Source organism: Hyposmocoma kahamanoa, unplaced genomic scaffold (genome assembly GCF_003589595.1).
Source record: "Hyposmocoma kahamanoa isolate Upper Pololo Valley unplaced genomic scaffold, ASM358959v1 91, whole genome shotgun sequence".
NCBI classification, from domain to species: Eukaryota; Metazoa; Arthropoda; class Insecta; order Lepidoptera; family Cosmopterigidae; genus Hyposmocoma; species Hyposmocoma kahamanoa.
Window position 1 is genome coordinate 2,956,856 of NW_020654684.1, and position 25,116 is coordinate 2,981,971.

The 25,116-nt window shown below is 35.9% G+C and overlaps 2 protein-coding genes across 2 annotated transcripts in view; one reads left to right on the plus strand and one right to left on the minus strand.

The window, feature by feature from the left end:
- Positions 1–4,271: 4,271 nt before the first annotated feature.
- LOC113236302 (pre-mRNA cleavage complex 2 protein Pcf11-like) lies at positions 4,272–6,706 on the minus strand. The gene is made up of 5 exons (XM_026472312.1): positions 6,516–6,706; positions 6,211–6,425; positions 5,258–5,383; positions 5,020–5,172; positions 4,272–4,493 (listed from the first exon to the last, which is right to left on the minus strand). Exons 2-5 carry the CDS (start codon positions 6,361–6,363, stop codon positions 4,272–4,274), a joined length of 654 nt encoding a protein of 217 aa, XP_026328097.1. The 5' UTR covers positions 6,364–6,425; positions 6,516–6,706.
- A 1,009-nt stretch (positions 6,707–7,715) lies between these two features.
- Positions 7,716–25,116, plus strand: part of LOC113236315 (Krueppel homolog 2) — a 25,378-nt gene continuing 7,977 nt past the window's right edge. Inside the window, exons 1-5 of the mRNA XM_026472328.1 lie at positions 7,716–7,830; positions 11,887–12,050; positions 14,773–14,957; positions 21,288–21,355; positions 24,880–25,013. Of these exons, the coding sequence (XP_026328113.1) occupies positions 11,890–12,050; positions 14,773–14,957; positions 21,288–21,355; positions 24,880–25,013 (548 nt within the window). The 5' untranslated portion in view covers positions 7,716–7,830; positions 11,887–11,889. The remainder of the gene's footprint in view (positions 7,831–11,886; positions 12,051–14,772; positions 14,958–21,287; positions 21,356–24,879; positions 25,014–25,116) is intronic.

Here is a 25,116-nt window from a genome sequence, read left to right on the forward strand (position 1 = left end):
CTATTAAGAACAATATTTACCATAAAGAAAATTCTCATGAAATAATCTCACACACTATAAGTCAAGCATTACATAGAGATTATGGTATGAAATTCCCTTACTGAGGTACAGACCATCACATTTGGTCGTAAACAGAGTCATGATATGCAGGCAAACTCGGCGGTAATGTACTAAATTACATTCACAGGCTTTTTCGTTACATTACCGCCTTAGGGTGGTAATGAATTTATTTTGAATTAAATTCTATTGTACTTTTCTTATTTATATCTACGTTTTAGTGCAGCATTACACCTTTTCGGCTTCTATATGTCAAATGGCGGTATTCATTGGTTTCCGTTGCATATATTGAACGGATACCACTAAAAAACGCTCTGCGCCTTTTCGGTTTTGATGAGCTTCGTAGACGATCAGAATTTAACCGTTTGGTGGCTCAGCAACGGAGTAAACCTCTTTGACTCCTTGAGATCTGATAAATAAATGACGGCTGATGGTTATTGCGAAGAAATGCGGGCAATGATGGCAAGACTCCATGACAAAAATAAACAATCACGGCAAATCAACCATTAATAACGCCACCGTACATAGTGCCGAACAAACCATATTCACCATAACGGAGTCGCAGTTTGAAGCTCTCCGCATACCATCCATACTCGCCTCAATTAGTCCCTACCGATGACCACTTTTCAGCAGTCGACAATGCGTTTTAAGACTTTGTGGATTCTTGTTTGACTGTTCTACTGCGAAGGAATAAATTAATTTCTGGAAGATGGTCAAAGTGCATGACACTATCGAAAACCTTTTTGTTTTAATTCTCCAATATGATATCTCTCTTGATATATAACAAAAGAGCCTTATTAATCGCCAGGATTTTGCCAGTTACTTCAACGAAACTGAACCTATCATCATCAACAGTATAAATGTCCAATTGCTGGGAACTGTTCTCCTTTTGAGAAGATTAGGCCACAAGTCAAATATGGTAGGTCCATCTCAAAATAGCAGGGTTCATCATGTTTCCTTCTTGATTAAGAGTGATAATTAGTTAATCAAACAAGACTTGATTGAAAAAAACTCAGCGGTGGAAGCCACCCCGGTGGAAAAATAATCCATCTAAAAAAGGACCCATTGGCTAACACAATGATTATAGTATACTTCATCATTAAAAAACCTTAAAAGTATTGACAAATATAACAATAAATTAGACTATCGCTAGGATCAGTAAACAGAAATCAAAATTTCCCAACAATGTTACGTATCTTTAAAATTATAACAGGAAACCATTGACTAACAAATAAATGGACGACGGGTCTAATACAAAAACCACGAAAAAATGTCCCGAGTCAACCTATTTAAACGTAGTGACATGTAAAGGAATATGAAAGAGCTAAAACGTTGAATTTAAATTGTAATGTCATCGCAGTACTGTCTAATTTTGCTTGCTTCGCTGTCAGTTGAACAAACGAAGACTAAAGCGTGAATGACGCTCTGTATACGACTTTAACGCCCTATAAGTTCGGACATTTTTAGCGTGGACCCGACGTCCATATAATTGTAAGTCAATGCAGGAAACATAGAATAATATCCGCTTCCGACTTCATCTGGGCGATCGTTAGCTAATCATCGTTTCACATTCATGTGTCCGTGAAATCACGACCATGATAAAATTTGAACAATGCATGAGTTGTTTGAAACAAATACCCAACAATATACATGTTCTACATGGTAAATAAATAGAACTGCACAATGAACAGTGCTACTAATCGCCAATGAATGCATTGTTCGGAAAACAAAGCTATTAATACCAGAGCACACCTGCGTGTTAATCACTTGATAGGGAACGTCCCACTCGTGAATTTAACATGAGGCATGACGGTCAATTATGATTTTTGACTTCTAAATTATTGCTCTGTTTATACTCCAAATATTAATAAATGCTGTTGCAATATTTTGTATCAAATAAATACTAACATGCCTTATACATACCCCTGTCATAAAATTACTACAATATTTAATGCATCACGATGTCGAACTAATCTAAGATTACTGTCGAATAGACATAGATAGTTTTCATTCTTCCTATAATGTTTTTAAAAATAACATTCACAAATTGCTTCCCCAGTAAGTTCAAGTTGTTAGTTCTCTTTGTTGCTTAGATATTAAATGCTGTGTATAGGTCTGTAATAGGTAGACATTATAAGTACAAAACTAATGTAAAACTACACTGTTATCTTAGAGTATATGTAATACTGTTGGTGTACCTTAACTATAAAATAACTAAATAAGCTTAGTTAAGCACTGTAAGTGTTATCTGACTGCCCTGACAGTGCCTAGCACAAAGGGCTCTTAGATCCTCGTTAAGATGATTTTGTTCGATCATTTGCATTTCATAATTTTTAAGACATTTTTGCAAATCTGAACCCTATAATAAACATGCAGTAGCAGTAAAATGGTAAAAAAAAATTTTGACACTTTGTCCATTTGTATAACATATCTGTAATACTGAAAAAGTACAGGCGTTAGGCAGAGAAACATGACTACATAATTAATTTATTTATATTTCATTAATTTTAATCTTATATTTTTATGTCAATGACAAGCATCCACTATCATTATATTTCTTCGCTTCATTCTCAGATATGGTATAAATATTATGTGGTACAACCCTTTTTAGATTGATAGATCATGTTTATTCAACACAAATACAAACAGAAACAAGTTGTATTTTTAAGTTTGTATTTTTAATCCAACCTTACTACATGCTATTTTTAAGAGATATTTTCAAATGATGCAACTCATAATATCATTGACTTACAATTATATGGACGTCGGGTCCGCGCTAAAAAGTGTCCGAACTTATAGGGCGTTAAAATCGTATACAGAGCGTCATTCACGCTTTAGTCTTCGTTTGTTCGACTGACAGCGAAGCAAGCCAAATTAGACAGCACTGCGATGACATTACAATTTAAATTCAATGTTTTAGCTTTTTCATATTCCTTTACATGTCACTACGTTTAAATAGGTTGACTTCGGACATTTTTTTCGTGGTTTGTGTATTAGACCCGTCGTCCATTTATTTGTAAGTCAATGCATAATACTGATTGAACTTCACTTAGGTGTGTTTGTTGGTTCACATATTAAAAATGAAAATGTCTATGTAATATTATCTGATATCTTAACTAGACAGTGCATGTGCAGTAGTGTGAAGGGTATCTGTGTGATGAGCTACTTTTTCATGTAAAGAACTACTTTCTTCTAAATCAATTAACGTCGATAGAGGATAAAAAGTAACGAGAACGGACACTCTCCGCCCCTCCCTAGCTTTACATACCGCATCACGCTCCACACTTTGACAACAAGGCTGTTGGCGAGCTGTTTTCGCGCTAAAACTATATTCAAATATCAAAGCCTGGCTTTGATATTTGAAATAGTTTTCATTTATTCATTACGAAACTTTAACGTACAAGTTATATATAACATTATTGTACGTTACTATTAATAATGGTCGTGAATTGGGCTGTGTTCGTCTGTTTATCATCATCTAAACAGGATAAAGAGAGAAGTTTCTTTCGTTTTCCGAAAGATGAAATGAAGATGACAAATCTCATGGCTGAGACTCATTCAGTTATTGTTTCCTTCATTCATTTAGTGCAGTGTAATATATAATACAGATTTATCATATCTATATAATGAGACGCCATAACTTCGTGAGCTAGTAGACAAGGGTTCTCGAATTTTCAGTTTGTATTGCAGATAAATATTACGTAGTGCATATACCCAATCATTAACTAGGTAATGATAAACTTGGGACACGCAATTTCAAATACCTTGGTTTTTGATTTGGTTTTATTTAAAAGTACCTGTCCAAAATATAACATTTTAAGTGCTTTTAATACATTTTTTAAATAAATCTTCAATATTATTCTCGTCGTTGGGTGAATTAATGAAAAATAATATTGATATAAATACCTAATGAACATATGTATGTAATTATTGGGATTCTATTAAAAGAATTAAAGATAACAGATTTGCGTTAGAATTTTCGCTATGTTGCCGCTCTGACCATGTACAAGTGACGGTTAATCCTGCCTCCTCTGTTAAACCTCACGCATACATTTGCGCGCGTGTAGATAGCGCCTCGCTGTATGTAGTAATAGGAGTAGGTAAATAACTTTCGACTGTTGTATGGAGTGTGCAGGGTGTGACGTCGATACTAACTTCATAATTTCAGGGTTTAAAAATTACAGGTTCAATGGATAATATTCCAAAAACACCAGTCAAATAATAATGGTGTCTAAGTATGTACTTACCTTCTTAGAGCTTTTCTCGTGAACCTCCAGCTGTCGGCGCGTCTGCTTGAGCTCCATTTCGATTGTCTTGCGCTGCAGCATTAATAGTTCTTGCTCTTTCTTGGCCAGCAGACTGCGCATCTTCTCCTCCTCCTCAGTCAACGTGGTTGTTATTGGAGCTGTTGTGGTGGTGCTTGTGGCTGCTACACTCTGTAAATTATGTTCCATTAGTGACTTGCATTTACAGAACTCTTTGGTTTGTTATGAAAATCAAATATGAAATGTAATTGAATAGACTAATTGCTGGTACAGGGTCAAGAGCACGTCAAGTATGACACTTAAGATTTCACTCTAACTCTATGCTGCTTACGATAAGAATGGTCCAATGAACAAAGTGTCAAGCTTGACATGCTCTTGACTGTACCAGGCAGAATTCATTCCTGGCAAAATAACAATGAAATGTGATAAGGACTATTTCAGATTTCAAATGTTAGGTTCCGTTACATATAACAGAGTCCTCCTTAGTCCTCTATATGAGGTACTAAATAATTTTCTTCAGCATCTTGAAACAAAATAGAAACTGCTTTGCAAACTAACAAATAGTCAATATCCATTCCTATTAAACTAAATTGTTAATAGAAGGGTCATATTTTATAAATTATAGTAAATTAAATTTCAAAGCTACATTATAAACAAAATTAACTAAAATAACCTTTTTCAGAAAATTGGGATTTACATGGATGTTAGATTGGTGGGGCTGTGCCTGGATGGGCCACGCCGGGTCTATTAAGTTCACTTTAACATCCAGCTGGTACAGTTTGGTGCCTGGAAAGACATCGTGCCACGTCTCCCGGAGCTTGAACATTTGTGACCTTACTTTTTCATCAACCTGTGAAGAAAGTGCACTTAAAACTGCTGTTGAAGAAATACAAATTAAATTTTAGGCCATTTTAGTAAAAAGAAAAGCAAATTACCTGTTTAAAGGTCCTAGTAAACATGTTAACGATGCTCTGTGCAAACTTCTGCGTGTACGCTCCGCCAACATTCTTGATAATGGAATCAACTAAGTACAGAACAGGCAGCTTGATGTCTGGGTGTACCTGTGTGGAGGAAATATAGAGATCTAGTCCCGCCCCTGGCTGACCAAGTCGATTTCCCACCCGACTTGTACTAATCAACCTTCTTTCTTCACTTTGATTACTGGATATCCAAGTATGACATGGTGCAGGATAGAATAAGACAAAAATGTACTTCTGCAAGCTTTTTAATTCTCACATGAAAATAAATAAGTAAGAGCTCAGTTTTAAAAAACCTTTATTTTTAATAATAAATTCAGTACACAACTGAAATTTTGTTTGAATTATGATAATGATTACATACCATTGCAGGCAAATTTTTAGGTATGGTATTCAGTAAGTACTAATTTAGAACAGGTATCTCCCATTAGTCCACAAAATATCGCACAACACAATGTAAAATTGTAAACAAATTCATAATTTAAATAATAGAGAAAATTAATGACCATTCTAAAAATCTCCAAAAATAATTTATCTATGTAGAATACTCAAAACGAAATGCAATAACTCTCAGATCAAAATTCAAAGTTTTACTTGGAAAATAATAAAAAGAAACTCAGGTATGTATTGATAACAAAAAAGTGAAACGTCGACAGATTTCACAATATTACCTAAATGCGAAAACATTCCTCTCTACAAGGCGACAAACGAATCGAAAAAGTTTCGAGTTATCTGGGGAGATACCTGCTTTCGTGGACTGCTTACAATCGCGGTCAGATTAGTCTCACTGTCATCGTAAACACGCTCAGCGTGCGTCACCGCCGTACTTTCCCCGTCCGCCCGATGCTCACGTCACTCCGTGGCATTATTCCTCAACGCCCGTGCGCGTAATTTTAAAAATGCAAATTCACCTTCTCCAAATGCTTCTCCACGGTTTCAACGATAACCCCGGCGTGGTCGATGTTCTCCTCCGCGAGTATGGTCAGCATATTTATTAACGGTTTGCTGTTCACCGTCAGATCTGCCAAACTCGACGCATATTCTTCCGCGACCTCCTTCGCCATAATGCTTGACGTTCAGAACGTCGACTCTCAACATACCACGCACAGTCTTCAACCGCACATCACTGTAACCAATAAAATACTGATCTTTTAGCTCACGATTACGTGGTTGCCAATATGGCGAGGTTTTGCAAGGCAACACATAAAGAACTTACGTTATCTATCACAGATAGCACTGTATTGCGACAATGTATTGTAAGAACGATGTAATCACCTCACGTACGAATTAAATGCACATTTTTTTGTTAAATTTGGTCACGTAAGCTACGATAATCTCGAAATATTGCGCTGCAAACACTACCGCGTTCTCAAATGCAATGCAAACAAAATGGCGGCAGACGACGAAGCATCGGCAATTCCGGGATAGGCGCAGGTGAGTGAGACGAAGTGGGGAGGGTGTTGTTAAAAAGTGTTGCTAAAATAACATTTCGGTTTTCGGTATATTTGTATTTTTTTTGTCAATGTAAAAATAAGGATAAGAATGGTTCAAAGTTTAAAGTTTTTAAAAGTGTTACGAAAGCCTATTGCAAGTAATGCGTCAATTAAGTGCCATCCTAATTTACTGAATACTTATTGCACGTGGCGCAGAAGAAGCATAATATGACCGGCTGGTGACATCAAACACCTCATCGTGGTTATTTAAAAATTCATTATTGCGTACCATAGGACGAGTCTGATTGTAAATTTACTGTAATTTTAATTATATTTTATTTCAATATTTTTTTATTTTGGCAGATGATTGCAGCTAAGAAAATTGACCCTTTCTAAGGCAAGAGCTGAGTTTGTGAAGGCAGTTATCTAATTGCAAAGACCGGTAGGTATTCCATACGAGGAACCTTTTTTTTTCATACGTGGAACCTCCCCAATCAGACTTTCATATTAAACTATGTATATTAATGCATTTAAGACGTTAAAAGTCACAGCGAGAGCTTTGCCAAGATTATTAATGGCATTGTTTTATAAGCGGGCGAGTACATATGTGGAATTCAAACTGGCGATTACCATGCGGCTTGACGATCTTCCAAGAGAGGGTTTTGATTGCGCGCACTGAAACTTTACTTTTGATTTTTAGGGTTTAGCCGCAAAGTTCGTTTTACAGCGATTGACTTTGCTTATAATTATAAACGAATAAGCAGAAAAATGTATTTATAGCAACCCTGACATAGCTAAGGTGCGTTTAGACGCAGTATTACAGACCAGTACTTAGTGATTAGTAGTTTAGTTGACCGTTTACAACTTTACGCATGGTGTGGTCGTCTGACACTCAGCTAAGAAAAAAAAAAACAATCATCTTATCGGTTTATTTTTATCTGTAGCAATGTGTCATGACATCCCACAATGATCACAATCCACTGTCTGTCATCGCTCCTTTCATTTGGTAAAATCATGTCGATTTTGGTCGCGTAATTTGTGAATTTATTTGAAAAGGATAGTTAATCAACGCTTATTTATTTTAAAAACTTCGAAAACGTGAGTATTTATTCTGTGTGTATCTAATTATAAATGTAAATGAGAAATGTTAGATCTGTTGGATTTATTACCTAAGTGTTATTTTTTTCCAGTATTTGACGAGGACGGAAACAAGCTTTTTCCTCAATCAGAGTCCTTGGCAATTGTCTTATGTTAATTTACGTTTATATCTATATTACGTGAAGGTTGAAATGATAATTATTTTGTTAACCTCAAACTAATTTTTAATACGTTGATTGCGCCATTGAACTACTTCTTTCGTTAAAAAAAGATTGTTCTTTTCAACAGTGTTTTAAATAAGGCAATAACAGCAAACAGCTCCAGTAGTTTCTGTCTATTTATCTGCTGTTTTACAGTGAGTCTACCAAAACCTTTTTGGTTACAGTCACTTCCTATCAGTGTGTTATCACAATCAGCTTTTATAACAGTTGATTGCCCTTTATCAGTTTTTAGGTACCTGGAGCTTAGCCATTTCAATTACTATCATTAAAAATATATTTTTTTCACATACATGGTTAGAAGTGCCCAATTGTTAGTGACCTACTTAGCTTGTGAAAAGTGAAAACACTTTACCACCTATAAGGTAGGCGTAATTATTATTACTTTCTACTCTATAGTGTCTTTGAAAGTGCTGTCACCTTATGTGTATGCTGTTAAGGTTGTATTTCTGCAGTATAATGTAGCATACTGCCAGAATGCAATATGTTTATTCACACTGGTGGTAGAGCTTTCTCTCTCACTCTCTCAGTGAAGAACCTGGTTGAATCTGTTTCACTGTCCTATCTATATCTGATAAAAGAGACTCAGGGCCGTATTCCAGAACTCTACTCAATGCTCAAGTCAGGATTTGAGCAGACTTGAGTATGATTTCAAGCACTGGAAATACGACCCTAATGGCAAGGACTTGAGTATGATTTTCAGTGCTCACTGCAATACTCAAGTCCTGACTTGAGTATTGAGCAGAGTTCTCGAATACAACCCTTAGTCTTTTAAGGCCTTTTAAAAAAAACCTCGACTAATTTTTAACGCCTCACGACTAGTCTAGTCTTTTAACCCTCAAGGTTTGAGTCATAAGACTAAAACAAAGACTAATTCGAGTTGAAGTCTTTTGACCCTAGGAAGCTTAAAAGATTTATAGGACTAAAATAACTAAAAAGACTAAAACAACTGGTGCCGTCAGTCATGAGCCGTGTGACGTGATTTTATTTCTACCCACAAGGTATTTATTTTACGATTTTTATTATAAGTTAATAAACGTGATTATTTACTACATACTACTTACATCATATTATTTATAAACATTGGGTTTAATAAGACATAAAATAGATATAAGTCCTTTGCAAACAACTCGAGTTGTTTAAGTCTTTTGAGTCTTTTAGTATAACAACTGAGTCTTAAATCCCCCAGTCTTAACTGAGTCTTAAACCCCCCAGTCTTAATTTTAGAGTCGAGTCCTGTAAAATGGAGTTGAGTCATTATAAATTGCCTAAAAGACTTGGGATCGTATTCTATAACTGTATCAATGCTCAAGTCAGGACTTGAGTATGATTCAAAGCACTAGAAATCATACTCAAGTCCTTGCCATTAGGGTTGTATTTCCAGTGCTTGAAATCATACTCAAGTCTGCTCAAATCCTGACTTGAGCATTGAGCAGAGTTCTAGAATACGTCTCTGAGTCTCTTTCATTACCTGTCTATTTGTACTGCAAAGCAATGCTGTTTTATTTTTATTTTTTTTATAATATCAAGTGACAGGACGAACAAGTTGTGCGCCTGATGGTAAGCTACATGCCTGTTCATAACAGTTGCAGCCCCATTCAGAGCTTCAAATCGCAAAGATCTTAGGGGCACTGTCACTGCGCTTGTCACCCTGAGACATAAGTTGACAAGTCCCATGTGCCTGTAATTTCACCAGCACCCTTACCCTTCAAAATCGGAACACAGTAATGCTAGCATTACTGCTTGGTGGCAGAAATAGGTAAGGTAGCAGTACTTGCCTGGACAAACTCTTTCACAAGGAGCTCTACTGCTTACTGTTGTCTTCCAGATTGCGCAGACAGGTAAAGAAAGACACCGCAATTAGATGCAACAGACTACATCTCATGTCCCATATTTTGTGTGCTATATATGTATAGTGAATCATACCAAACGCAAAATAGGTGCTTAAAGGTAGAGTTGCAAACACCAGCCTGTCACACCATAGTGAATCATACTTATAAGAGTGACCGTTTAAATCAAAGACAACAATTTCACTTAGTAATCGTAGTATCAAACCTAACCTAAAAGAGAGCTGTGATTTGATTCAGGTATTCAGCAAATGAGACTCCCCTGCTCCTCCTTACCCAATGCTACCCCTTAATGGTCTCAAAATACTCACTATGAGCAAAGCACATGCCTCGGCCAGATGGCTACAAAATCCTATACTTCGCTTATTCGGTTGGCTTTGGCTCCATGTTATAACTACTAGTGATCACAATAAATCAATTACTGGTCACTGTGATGAAAATCTGCGCAGACCCTGAAAGGACATTAATAATAATGTATTCCTAATCTATTATTTAACTTTTCATGCAAAATATTTAATTGTACCTTATGCAATTTTATTTTTAAGTGATTTTACCATTGCCTTGTATTTACAAAAAATACACTAATAGCTTGTATATAATGAAATGTTTATCATCGTAACATCGCACACACTCAACATAGCCCCGCGCTAGGGAAACTCTGGGTCGCTGGTGCCATGGACACACACATACGTAAATGTAGGCCATACAAATATTTTTCCCAGCCAAGGAGTCGAACCTGGGACTTCCCACCGTAACCGTTCGGCCACTGAGGCAGTTAAATTGATAACATTTTTATGTCACTTCTTCTTGAGTTAATAATTGACGTTTGTTTTAAATAACTGTATGAATTAACAGAAACATCTAAATGTGAATTCGCTAAAGTTTATTATTGCTTGACATGACCATTATAATGTTGTAGAATCCTTCCATGTCAATAATAAAACTGCCTCTGTGGCCGAACGGTTACCACGCCGGACTGCCATCCAGAGGTCCCAGGTTCGATTCCCGGGCCGGAAGAAATATTTGTGTGGCCTACATTTATTTTTAAGTTAAGAAAATTGAAAATTGTTAAAAAAAAAATAAAAAAATTGTTTGTTTTGTTTTTGTCGATCTTTGGAAATGTAAAAATTAAACACTAATAAATAAATAAATAAATAACGCACACACTCAACATAGCCCCGCACTAGGGAAACCCTGTGTCGCGGGTGCCATGGACACACACATAGACAACCACAAATTACACCCAAACTCACGAGAGATATAATTGTAGGCCATACAACTATTTCTCTCGGCCCGGGAATCGAACCTGGGACCTCTGCGTGGCAGTCCAGCATGGTAACCGTTCGGCCACGGAGGCAGTTTAAGGTTAAACACTACATTAAGTATAAGTTAAAAATGTTAAATATGCATTTATAGCTATGGAAGAGCGGTGCCTCCTGACACAGGCTTGATAAGCGTAATAGGAGGTACCATCCACTGTTAATGTAAAGTTAATTGTATTACTGAAATAAACAAACATTCAAAATAAACAAACATTCATTCTCGTGTGTAATTTGCGGTTATCTATGTGTGTGTCCATGGTACTCGCGACACGGTGTTTCCATAGTTCGCGGCTATGTTGAGTGTGTGCGTTATTATTATATTATTATAATAACCATTGAATTTTCTTCACATAAAATTTACTTAATGGTTAGATTAGAAAAATAGTGTCAGTTAGTCATAATTAAAGAAGAGTCAATATTTAAAACAAACGCGTTCCATTGTTGGTCTCTTAACATCTATGTGAGATTTTCACCAACCGTGGGTCTAATAAAAAAAGACCTCCATTAATAGCTCTGCGACACAATGAGGAATTTTGTGGCATATAGTCAACATTACACATGATATTTCATTGGAGAACAAATTCCTTAGACATTCCGATGACAATCATTGAAAATTGAACTTTATTGTGTCTACGCATACTTTCTATTAATGAATAATTTCCGCAACAGAAAATGGCTGAACAGGACCAGCAAGCAGGTGACACGGGCCCACCAAAAGGCATCCCCGCACTTAAAGCCCATATAATCGCCAACAAAGTGGACGTAGCACTATGGGGCATCAGAATAGCCACTGTACTCTGCACTATTGGATATATAATGCCTATTTTTAATAAGTAAGTATTTTATATCTATATCTTTTACTACCATGAGTTTGTGAAAATATTCCACTAGTTTGTAGTTATTATTGTTGATCGAGCCACGTTGAGGTAACAAATGCTGCTTTGAGTCCAGCGGAGTATTTTTTCTTTCTGTTTTTTTTTCGATCTTTGTATGACTAATAACAGGTGTCTATAATATTTGGTATGCTATAACTCGATCGAAGATATTATGAAAAAAGATCAGGAGTAAAGTGTCCAGAATGCATTTAGATCTCATCAAGTAATGTTAGCACGGACCAAAAACACAAAGCACTATTTCGGGTAGAAGGGTTAGGACAACCTACATAATCACAGACACACAATAATGTGACATACATAGGTGGTTGTATATTAAGGAAAACCCTGGGCTATGAGTACCAGACAAATACTGACTCTGAGCACCATACACTAACTATATTCTTTTGCACGGAAGAAAAAAAAACAATGGAAGTATCTTAAACCTCGATTACTATGAGAACCGATGTCGCCAAAACTCACACATTCTTAATTTGGGCAAAAAAAAAAGCAATACCACCATATGTAATATTTTTGGTGCGTCTATCATAGTTGCACTCCAAAATACCACAATAAGGCATTTTTCTAGAATTTTAGAGAATTTGCACGAAAGAATGACACAACCACACCATACCAAGCGAATATGGCGGACTGACCTCAGATAGGTCATTCGAAACCTATAGTTGGCACGCGTCAGACGCTAACTAACCATTTCTACTGTATTTATTGTTCTGTGGTCCTTAGCCTATACGTCTGTCTTTTCAAAATTATTCTCTTGTTGAGAAGTCTCAATCAATGGACAGCAAAATCCTAATTAATCCTAAATAATATTAAATAAACTTAAATACGACTCTTCCACTCTCCTATCTTGCCGTGCCCGACAGGGTCCATAATTTGTACTTATCTATGTTTTAACATCTTCTGTAACTTATGGTGTGCAATAAAGAATATGAATATGAATATGAAAATCCAGCAAAATATTGGAACTACCTCCATGGAATGCGATAAAATTTACGCTCTGCTTGTGTATATAGCCTTACAGCTATTGTTTATGCAATCGGCTTAGATATTATTGTTTTAAAACGTATTCGAATTTCGTCATATGGATTCAAAGTTGTTTGTTTTTTCAAACTTTTTTTTGGTATTGTTCTTTCCAATCGCGCTATTCTTATACTAGTAGGTAACGAGGATCTGTTTGATTACCTGTGAGACAGGCGTAGCTTGGTCCTGGAATAATTAGGTAATTCTCTGCACGCGTTTTATGCTGCATCTAAGTTATGTTTCTTGCTTTTTTGGAAAAAAATTAAATAAATCAATATTAAATAACATCACATATGCTTTTCGGATCCTAAAGTAAGTAACTAAAGCACTTGTGTTATGGAAATCGGAAATAACGACGGTACTCTTTCACCCTGATTCGAGACAATATACAAAAGTTAGTTTTTCTACATTGACCCGGCCGGGTTCGAACCTAGGGCCTCAGCGATGGCGACACCATGAAAACCGGTGTACAAGCTACTTGATCACGGAGATCGTCTAAAATTATTACTTCTTATGTTTTTTGTAATTTTGTCTTGGTTAATCAAACGTCTATATAACCAGAGAATCCGTAATCGCGGTAAGGCCGTTAGTCGCCTGGCATAGATTTCCGCGTTATTTTCAAATCAGACTAAACGTAGCATATATTACCGAAGTTTTGTTATATAAGAAAGTTTCTATCCACAAAATCCCATAGCACACCCAGGACACTCCATACAATGGTCGAAAATTATTTATCTACTACTACTACTACATACAGCAAGGCGCTATCTGCACACGCGCAAATGTGTGCGTGAAATGGCAGGGTTACCCATCACTTGCTCGTACTATTTATTACGTTACGTGGACAGAGCGGCAATCTGTTATCTATAATTCTATTATAGAATCCTAATAATTACACATGTTCATTACGTATTTATATGTCGATATATAATGTTATATTTTTTATTAATTCACTAACTGAAATAGTATTGAAGATATATTTGAAAAATATATTAAAAGCACTTAAAGTGTTATACTTTGGACAGGTACCTTTACATAAGGTAACCAAAGTATTTGAAATTGCGTGTCCAAGTTTATCATTACTTAATTAATAATTAGGTATATTCACTACGTAATATGTTATCGGCAATACAAATTGAAAATTCGAAAACCCTTCTTTAGCTCACGAAGTTGTGGCGTCTTATTATATTGATATAATAAATCTGTATTATATATTACTCTGCACTAAAGAAAACAATAACTGAAATAGTCTCAGACAAGTTTTCTTACTTACTTCGTTTCATCTTTCAAAAAACGAAAGAAACCCTCTTTTTATCCCGTTTAGATGATTATAAACAGCCGTACACAGTACAATTCACGAGCATTATAAATAGTATAGTAAAATTATGTTATATATTGATGTACAAATTTCGTAATGAAAAAATGAAAACTATATTCAAATTTCAAAGCCGTCTTAGAGCGAAAACACAGCCTTGATCTCGTTCAGTCAATGTGACCGTCAATGTGCGGGACGTGGTGCGGTATTTAAAGCTAGGGAGGGGCGGAGAGTGTCCGTTCTCATTACATATTTGTTATAGCCCATAGTATTACCCATTGACCTACCAAATTGAATTTCAGCTTAAGATATTATTTTGATCCACAGCCCGGTGTCAGCGTTCTACAAGGCCCTCCTAGCGAACGCAGCGACATCAGCTCTACGTCTTCACCAACGCATCCCGCCCGCACAAATATCATTCTCGCGAGAGTTTCTAGCACGGTTTTTCCTCGAGGACTCTGCGCACTACCTCTTCTACTCACTCATCTTTATGAATGTAGCGCCTAATTTCTGTATCCTTTTTAAATTGTTTACTTCGTCATCATATTATGGCTATTACACCATACAACGATATTCGAATATGTATGTAAACATGTACATACATTTCTAATGGTACGTGATTGCAATCGTACTACTCGCCTATAGATTCTTTTCCATTGCTATAGACATTGTTCGCGAGTTTAGTGCTCAAAGAATATTTGGAAATAACCGTACTATGTGAATAACAGGTTAATAATAATTACGTAATTGTTTTTTTGTGAAGAACTTTTGTTAATCCATTACCTTAATTACCATTATAATAATTATAGATAAAAAACTCATGCAAGTGTTGTAGTGAAGGCCAAATGTCAATAATCTCAACGTCTGTTGCACATATTTCGAAAATTCGCGATTTTAATGTATTAGCTCTGCATTTTATGAGTTTTAAATGTATGAAAAGGAAAAAAATGCTATACAATAAAAACAAGGAAAATTAGATTAATATTAAAGAAACATGTCCGCTGGGCTTATGAGTCAGATACAGAGGTTATATTGAGTTCATAACCCCCGCTGAGATTCTGTTGTAGCCAGAAATGGTTAAGAACATGTTAAAACTTAAGAAACAGGTATACACGTGAGCAAAAGCGACGCTTAAAATATAATTACAAATTTAAAATATGTAGAAAAAATGTTGCTTTTTTCGTTTCCATAAATTTGATGGCCTTCAGTTTCTGCTTTTATTTCTGGTATAAACAGGGTAGGGCAAAATACGTGGAATGTCTTAATTAAAATAGATAAACCTAAAAAAATAAGTAAAAAAAAATACCTCAAAAGTTCGTGGAATTACGTCTATTTGCCAAGTTTCATTGAAATCGGTTACCGGAAAGTGTGCGAAACCGGATTCATCCCCTAGTTTGCCACCCTTAAATGTGGAATATTTTCTTTAAATTAAAATGGGAACATACATACATACAAAAAAATACAGTCAGTCGAATTGAGACCGTCCTCCTTTTTATTTAAGTCGGTTAAAAATTTTGCATTGTAACTAAGTTGTTGTTTTTTCAGGGTGCAGTGAATTTTTGCAAGGTTCAAATTTATCAAGATATTTATTTTTTGATAATCATCATTGACTTACAAATAAATGGACGACGGGTCAAATACAAAAACCACGAAAAAAATGTCCCAAGTCAACCTATTTAAACGTAGTGACATGTAAAGGAATATGAAAAGGCTAAAACGTTGAATTTAAATTGTAATGTCATCGCAGTACTGTCTAATTTTGCTTGCTTCGCTGTCAGTCGAACAAACGAAGACTAAAGCGTGAATGACGCTCTGTATACGACTTTAACGCCCTATAAGTTCGGACATTTTTTAGCGCGGATCCGACGTCCATATAATTGTAAGTCAATGATAATCATCCATACTAACGTATTGTCTCTTTACGTTTTGACTAAAATGACAAACAATGAGAAAACTAAATAAACACGAAGAATAATCCATGCGAAAATGATTTGATTTGTGACTTTTTTCACAAACACTTTACACGACATTTGTAGTGGTAGCATTCTATAAAATTAATTGGAACAACTCGCAATTAATTTGATAAAAATAATTAGCGCCATATCATGATATTTACCAATGATGATTTCCACTTCGAACCTTAGATAAGAGAGGCGGCTGAAAAGTAATCTACCAAAATATGAAATAAAAGACGACTATGGTGGCTACTTTTTTCAGTACGAAATGTCCATATAAATAGGAAATGCGCTTATTATATTTGTTAGAAATGGACCTTAGGCACTCTGTTAACAAAAAGTTGTTGCTCATTTGTAAACATTTTGCTTTTTCTTTCTCCATTTTGTTCATTCAAAGCGAAACGAAGTAAACAAAGGAGTGTCACTAATTTTGACAAAAAAAGAATAAATAACGAATGCGTACAATGTGAATGTGGCCTGTATTATTTTTGAGATCGCATATGTATGTGTTTTAAATACGGTAAACAAAATACTTTAGTGAAGACTGTTGAAAATACAAAATACGGTATTTTCACGTCATTTATTTAACAATAATAATTACGCATACACTCCTAGCCCAGCACTAAGGAAACCCTGTATCGCGGGTGCCATGGACTAACAAATAGACAACCACAAATTACACCCAAACTCACGAGAAAAATAAATGTAGGCCATACAAATATTTCTCCCAACCCGGGACCTCAGCGTGGCAGTACGGCATGATAACCATTCGGCCACAGAGGCAGTTAATTAAAATATCATCGTTACAAAATGCATTACTGTCTGATATTTAATTAATTACATTACATTTGTAGATAACAGTAATTGAAAATAAACTCAAAATACGTTTTTTTCATATCCAATACTTATTTCTTATACAATTATGTAAAATACTGCCTAGCCCTGGGTACACGTGTACAAGGTCTTTTATAGTATTAATAAATAGTAAAAAAATATAGAGGTCAAAGTTTAAACGAACAAAGTATATTACTGCCTTATATATATGTACTACCTTACCTTATACCTAATATAAAAATAATGATTTCAATTTGATACGAACTTGGTTCAAGGCAAACCATTATGTGCGGTGTTAGTGTTAAAGACAGAATTTCGAACGGTGTAGGTACTGAAAGAGCGTTGTGCTATGAAAGATGACGTAGTGACAAGGATAGAGAGAGGGATGCTTCCATGGTTTGGTCTTGTAGAAAGAATGAATGTTGGTAGATTGACGGACGGATGGACAAATTTATAGAGCGAATGTGGATGGAAGCATGGGAGTACCAAGTAACAGCACAAGTAAGTTAGTCGCTTAATGGAAAATAGCTCTTACATCGTCCTAATTTTGTTGCCTACACTATTAAGGATGCACATTAAGATTCGATTTTTATGAAAATCGATTCAAGTTCATACGATCTAATGATTTTTTGTATCGATTTATTTCAATGCAATTTTCAAGCGAATTAATTCAATAGAAAAGCAAATCGAAACGTCTACATCAGAAAACAATAAACTTTTGTAATAATATCATTCAATTTGCACAGAAACTCGGTTTCAGGCGTTAACAGGTTTTAACCCGATTAAACCCCGATGTTAACACAGCGCCGGGTTAAAAACCGGGCACTAGCCCATTTCAGGTCGTGCGCCCAGTGGCAATAGACTCGCCTGTCCATAACAGTCACTAAGATCTGAGGGGCACTGCCACTGCGCCCGTCACTTGAGGCATAAGTTGACACGTCCCATGTGCCTGTAATTTCACCAGCACTCTTACCCTCAAACCGGAACGCAGTAATGCTCACTTTACTTCTCTAGACGAACTCTTTCACATGGAGCTCTACTAGAAATTTCCAAAGAATAACAATTGCAAAAATCTAAGAACTCTATATCCATAGAGTTGTCATTATCCAATAACGGTTTATTCGTCATCGCAACGATACCTTGAATAATAAACAACGAAAAGTGAACGAATGTCCTTAATATGATTAATCATGAACCTGTCTATGTAGGTCAATAAGAGACGAATCGATCGGTCACTGCATACTATTAATACTTTAGAAAACATACACGTGTGCTCATCGCGTTGATCTAAACGACGAAAATACCTTAAGTTACGCCAATAGGGTACAATTTTGATTGGAACTTTGTCTTAAAGTATAAGAAGCTCCTTGTGAAAAAGGTCGCCCAGAGAAGACTGCCACGTAATACGAGGGGTGGCTGAAAAGTTTTGAGCCTAGCGTATTAAAAATGCCAATAGAAATGTGTAAAAAAAAATATTTTTTCTCCCTCTACTTCAATTCACTTATTACATTTACCATAAAGGCTTTTAACCTAGTGAAAAAATATTCGTCGTCTTTGCCTTCCAAATGCTCGTCTACAACCGCTTTCATTACTTCATTACTCGAAAATCTTCGCCCTCGGAGGTCGTTTTTTAAATTGGAGAACAGGAAATAGTCGCTAGGGGCTACGTCTGGACTGTAGGATGGGTGGTTGATTCCGTCAAATCCTGTCTCGGCCAGGGCACGTCTTGCAACACGGGCAGTGTGCACGGGCGCATTGTCCTGCAAAAACAGGACGCCTTTCCCCAGTTTGCCTCTCCTATTCTCGACAACCACTTTACGCACTTTTGTCAACAATATGGCATAATAATCCCCGTTCATTGTAGTATTTTTAGGCAAATAGTCCCAGAAAACAATGGCCATGAGCTTGGATGCCAATCCTTCCACTTTGAATGTCCGTGGCAAGTTTTCCCCTTTTGCAATGACTCCTGATTTGACTCTGGATCGTACTGACGGATCCACGATTCATCAACAGTGACAATGCGACAAAAAAACGTCAGGATTATCGCCACAGATGTCTAAAATTCCTGCGAAGTTGTGATTCGACGCTGCTTGTCGAACGGCGTGAGCATTTTCGGCACCCATCGCCCGCAAACGTTTTTCATGTGCAAATGACTACAAAATGCAAAATGTCGCCAATTTGTTCCTTGCTAATGTTTATGGCTTCAGCTATCTGCCACAACTTGTTTCGCCGATCTTTTAGAACATTTTTTTACTTTTTGAATATTTTCGTCGGTAACGGCAGTGTTTGGACGCTCTGACCTGGGATCCTCTTCCAGCGACTCCTTGCCGTGCTTGAATTCTCGACTCAACGTTTTAAGGTGGCAAATAATAGGCCACACTCCCCATAAACTGTAGACATCTCTTTAAATATTTCCGTCGGCGTTTTATTCTTTTTTGTGAGGAATTTTATGACAGCTCTGTAGGTACTCCAATTTCGTACAATGCGCGGATGACTCAGACATGGTGATGATTAGGGTTCAATTACTAAAAGCGTAATGATGCTAATGACATGGATTTCGGTGTATAATACTACTTATTCGCAATTAGTGACGTGCACCGCGAGTCATTAGTGACTAACTTACTTACTTTGGCTCAAAACTTTTCTGCCGCTCCTCGTATTTCTGCCACCAATCGCTAATGTCAGCATTACTGCGTTCCGATTTGAAAGAGTAAGGGTCCTGGTGAAATTACAGCCCCATGGAATTTGTCAACTTATGCCTGTGACAGGCGCAGTAGCAGTACCTCTCAGATCTTTGCGATTTAAAACTTTAAGCGGCACTGTAACTACTATGATACAGGAGTGCCGCTTACCACCAGTCGCGTGACTAGCTCGTACCGTCGCTTGGCAAAGACATAAAAAAATGTTTGTAGAGGCATGAACAGACGGTTTCGACGCGGTACCTATGGCGCAAGAAAACGACCTCGCTTATAAACCGAGTGGGGCAGTGATAACAGCATCTTAAAGATGTCTACTGAAAATCAGCATAACAGTCTTTACTCAGCTGTGACATTAGCTGAATTGATCCTATTACGTACGCCACAACCGCACTCATTACATTTATTCAAATTTAGTTTACTGTTTAAAATTAGATTATGTTTCCTTCGATGTTTTTTTTTTACTTTTACTTGTATATTTTTGTGTTGTAATAAATTAATTAATTCTATTCTAAGATGATTAATTTGATGTGGAAACTCATTCAAAGGATGAAATCATTGTTTTTAATATGAATTAATAATTATATTAAGTACTGACGTAGCCTAAGAGTTACTAATACAAATATTTGAAATAAAAATAAATAGCTAAATTACCTGGTAACATTAGCGCTTTTAAGGTTTCACCAATCAGACCTCTGATTGGTGTTATTTTGTTACGGAGTTGATTCCGATTGGCAGAAGAAAAGAGTCATTACGCGACATGGGCGTAGATGGCTAAACTAACCACGGATAAATTTCTGAACTAATTACAAACTACCAGTTTTTCCATCAGCATTTCCATTGTTGGTAGCGTTTTTGTAATCAGTTGAGACAAAATGGTATCGTGTTTGCGTAGGCTTTGAACCGTGCGAGGTAGACGAGGAGGAAGTCATTGCAGATATTCAAACATTTGCTTTTTAGAAATAAAATATACTCTCTTACTGTGAAATAAGCTCATAGTCCCCTGATGTATTCATTAGGAACTATATTATTATGAAATGCCTCTGTGGCCGAAAGGTAACCTTACTGGAATGTCACGCAAAGGTCCATTACAGTACATTTATTTCTCTCGTGAGTTTGTGTGTAATTTGTTTGTCTTTGTGTATATTTGCGTTATTATTATTATTACGGAATACGGGAGAGACAATTTGCTAAACTTTGTGATTTTTTTTAGAACAAAGTTTAGTCAATTGTGTTTCAAGCCTCGCTAATATTTTTTTATGTACAAAAACCGGTTTTCCGTACGGTCAAAATACGTCTCAAAATGTCCATGTTGAGTCCCACTTTACCTGAAATTTCCTTAATTTAAGTACCACAGTGATATTGACGCCAATCTTCTTATTCGCTCTACTCCACGCGGCGTCGTACTCTCTCACCATTCTTGACGTAAGTATCTATCACCTACGTAATATGTATATATATATTTCCGTCACTTGGTGACACCTCGACAATGTAAACCAGCTATTGCCTCGCAATTACTTTAACGAGATATTGTTTATACCTTCCAAGCTCTGTAACGGGTGGTATGTATTGTTGTTACAGCTTGGCATTATAAATAGACTTGGGTGTCGATTCGGACAAGTGAAAACTACTTAATTTAAAATTTAGAGCCTCAACCGTGAGTTTACGATGACTGTTGTATAATCGTTTATTTATCTCTACGCAATATACTGTAAATATAAAGTACACAGAGTTTATATCAAACAATAGTGGCGGGAGATTAAAACTGGCGAATTGTTTCACAGTTCACATTCTGCTATTGACTGACATGTTCATAAAAGAACTAACACATTCTTATTAAAGATTTAATAATGCTATTCGCAGCAAATTACTAAATAAACATAATTTTATATTTGTATGCAAAATGTTCTTGTGATCACTAGAGGCGCTGTATAATTTGCCATAAAAATATTTTGTAGTAAAAAAAACAGAAGGCTTACAATTTAGAACTGTCAAATTGTGACAGCTTATTATAAATTTTATTGTGCTACAAATACCAGCTGTCTATGTATTAGTTTGTAGACACATTTGATAGCTCTGTATAAAAACAACAATTTGCTCACTATTTATAGGATTAATATTTCTTTTATTATTTGTTGTTGTAGTTGCAATAAGGAATATATAGCAAATCTTCTGTTCTTGTCTACATAAAGTTAAAAAGACATTTGCACTAAAGTTAAATTGAGTTCAGTTTGCGTTTGCCAGAATCGTAGCCATTTAGTACAAACATAAATATCACCACAAATTACTAATAATTTTTCCTATTTTCTTATAACATAATATTAAGTAAAATTTAAGTATTTATTATTTATGACCTAGTCTATTTAATGACTAGACAAATGGCACTTAACTTTTATTCAATATTTAGTCTAATTATAAAATGCGTTATCGAAAGGTTACTTTTTTTAGATGGGCAATAATTGATAGACAAGCAATTTAGTGTAAGAGTCAAATAGATATCTGCGTATTCGTGGAATGTGCCCGCAAAGGTCTTATCAATCAAAGATACTAATCGTCGCGTAGATTTGAAACAACGAAATAATTATTGTTAGGTATACAATTGGCACTATGCTAGCTTCATACGCTTGGCGTAAATCGATAAGCATTTAAACTATTTCTCTTGTATTCTCTTACACGTCATTCTTACATGCTATTACACGGATTGCTGAAAATAAAAATCAAAACAAAATTATTATATTTTTACATACAATTACAAAACTTTTCTCTTGAATACTCTACCATAGTAAAGTAATATTAATTAATTTAAAAAAAACCGACCTCAAAAGTCAGTCATCTCTAGTTTTGTCACAGTCAGAGATGGAATATTTTCTTAAATGGGACCACTACTGAGATATCCTCTTTCCAACAAAAAAATAATCATCAAAATCGGGTCAGAAATTCGGACTTATCGCGTAACATACATAAAAAGAAACATGCACTCGAATTGAGAACCTCCTTCTTTGTTTGAAGTCGGTTAAAAAAACAATTCCCGGATTTCAGAAGGAGGTATTATTCACTTTATATGTGTCATCAACATCATTCTTAAAGTTCTTGGACTCGGAGTATCGATAACATCAACTGGAAGTTGTAGCTTGGATTTATATTTGAATTAATTTTTATTCTCAACTAAATAAGAATGAATCTGAAGTATTTCCGGTCGTGGTAATAAATGACACTGACTCCACGATTGTTTCCTTGTGACTCTGCAAAGGCTCGTTATCTCGTTAAGTAATTGTGCTATGATGTTATCGCCACGCGTTGTACTACTTTCATAATTATGAAATTACATATTATAATCGCCTCAATTAAATGCGACAATATAATCTTAGTCACTCAGTCTAAATTAAGATCATTGTTAAAAATCGTTTGAGTGCATTAAGTGCATTCTTAAAATTTGTCAAAAGAAACTACACTTACCACTAGCATAGTATACACAGAGTGCTTTATTTTTAAATGGGACAGTATGGGGAATTCCGAAACCATAGAAGATACAAGGAAACTGACTTAGGAATCATTACATCTTTTTTGGCATTATAAATTTTTGGTCATAAAATTGATCAAAATTTTTTTTTATTGCTGATCGACTCAGTGGATAATTTCATTGTATGAAATGAAAAAAATCGGGACAGCCATAAGTCAATGGGGACAGCAGAAGTTTGTCAAATGAAATATATGTTTGCTAAAATTGACTTAATTGTTTTTTAATAATAGTGCTATTCTCGCCCGTTCGCAGCGTCAATATCAACACTTCGCTCGGAGCGTAGGGGTGTCACATTATTATTTTTGTTATAAACATGATTTGAAAAAATATTCTACATGTTTATGACAATATTCTCATGCTATATTGAAATAATCGTATTCAAATACAGTATTCACTTATGGATATTTATATGTGAGACTTAATTTGTGGGATTATAATTATGAAATAGAAATTAAATGCTGAATAATTCTGAATTTGAGGCACTCTTGTTTAAACAACAACAAACACAACAATGAACACGTCTAATCCTTGGTATCGCATTTTAAACACCGAGCGAACGCTTTAATTCGGTAATGAAAGGCCCTATGCAACGCGAGTGCCCCGCGAGATTATACGTATGTGTGCTTCCGAATATAGCGCGACCCGCGTGCACACATACAAGCTGCGCTGCTACGTATGTATGGAGTTATCATATTTGTCTTATTATTATACTAAAGCAAATCTAGTATTGGCTTGGTTACTCGGGATGGTATCATGCAAGATGCAGATGATTATAGTCTATTAGTAGTTCTGAATGACGCACTGTAATACTGAAATTTGGAGCTGTTTATTATAACGATACTTAGAAGCGCTTGTCAGTGTGCGCTGGTTGTAAAAATTATAGATAAAATTTACACGTAATCCGGTTTATAGATTATAAATAAATTGTTAAACTGTAAAAGATAATTACGTAATTTTAAACTAGGTTAACAGTGAAATTTTCGTGACCAAAAACAAATACGTTTGTTACGCGTACGCGACACCTGTCAGGGACATGTCACTGAAGTTCTTACAGTTGCCAAATACATCTTTATGTAAGGAAAGTGGTTACGTTTTAGTACACGCTGATGAACGGTTGCTTTTCGGTTGAGAGGTCAACGGCTCGAATCCCTGTGGCATACGTACTTATTATAGCTTTAATTTCTAAGTTACCGAAAGCTCATGGTGAATTTCCAATTAAATTTCGCACGTAAATTCCGAGAAACTAAGAGGTGCGAGCCTGGATTCGAACCCATGACATCTATCTATCTATTAATAAGTTACAAATGTGTGTGATATTCGCATTGTTCTAAAAGTCAATAATATGCTTCTCAGATCTTAATTTGACGTGATTTTGATGACGCCATCGCCATACCTTTGCGTATTATAATATGTGTATTACGTGTTACAGACGCTGGGCCAGAACTCGATGTGGGTGGCGCGGCTGCTCATTTCGCTGGTGGAGTTCCAGTCGCGTAACATTCTGCGCGCCGCCGCTCTCGCTGAAATCATCCTTTTCCCGCTCGTCTGCCTCTTGGCCCTCACGTACGTTTGTCGGTGTTACTGATGTTTCGTGGTCAGAGGGTTAAAACCTATCCGACGCGCCTTGGTTCAACAGGGTTTTTACCCAAAGCGCCATGTTTTAACC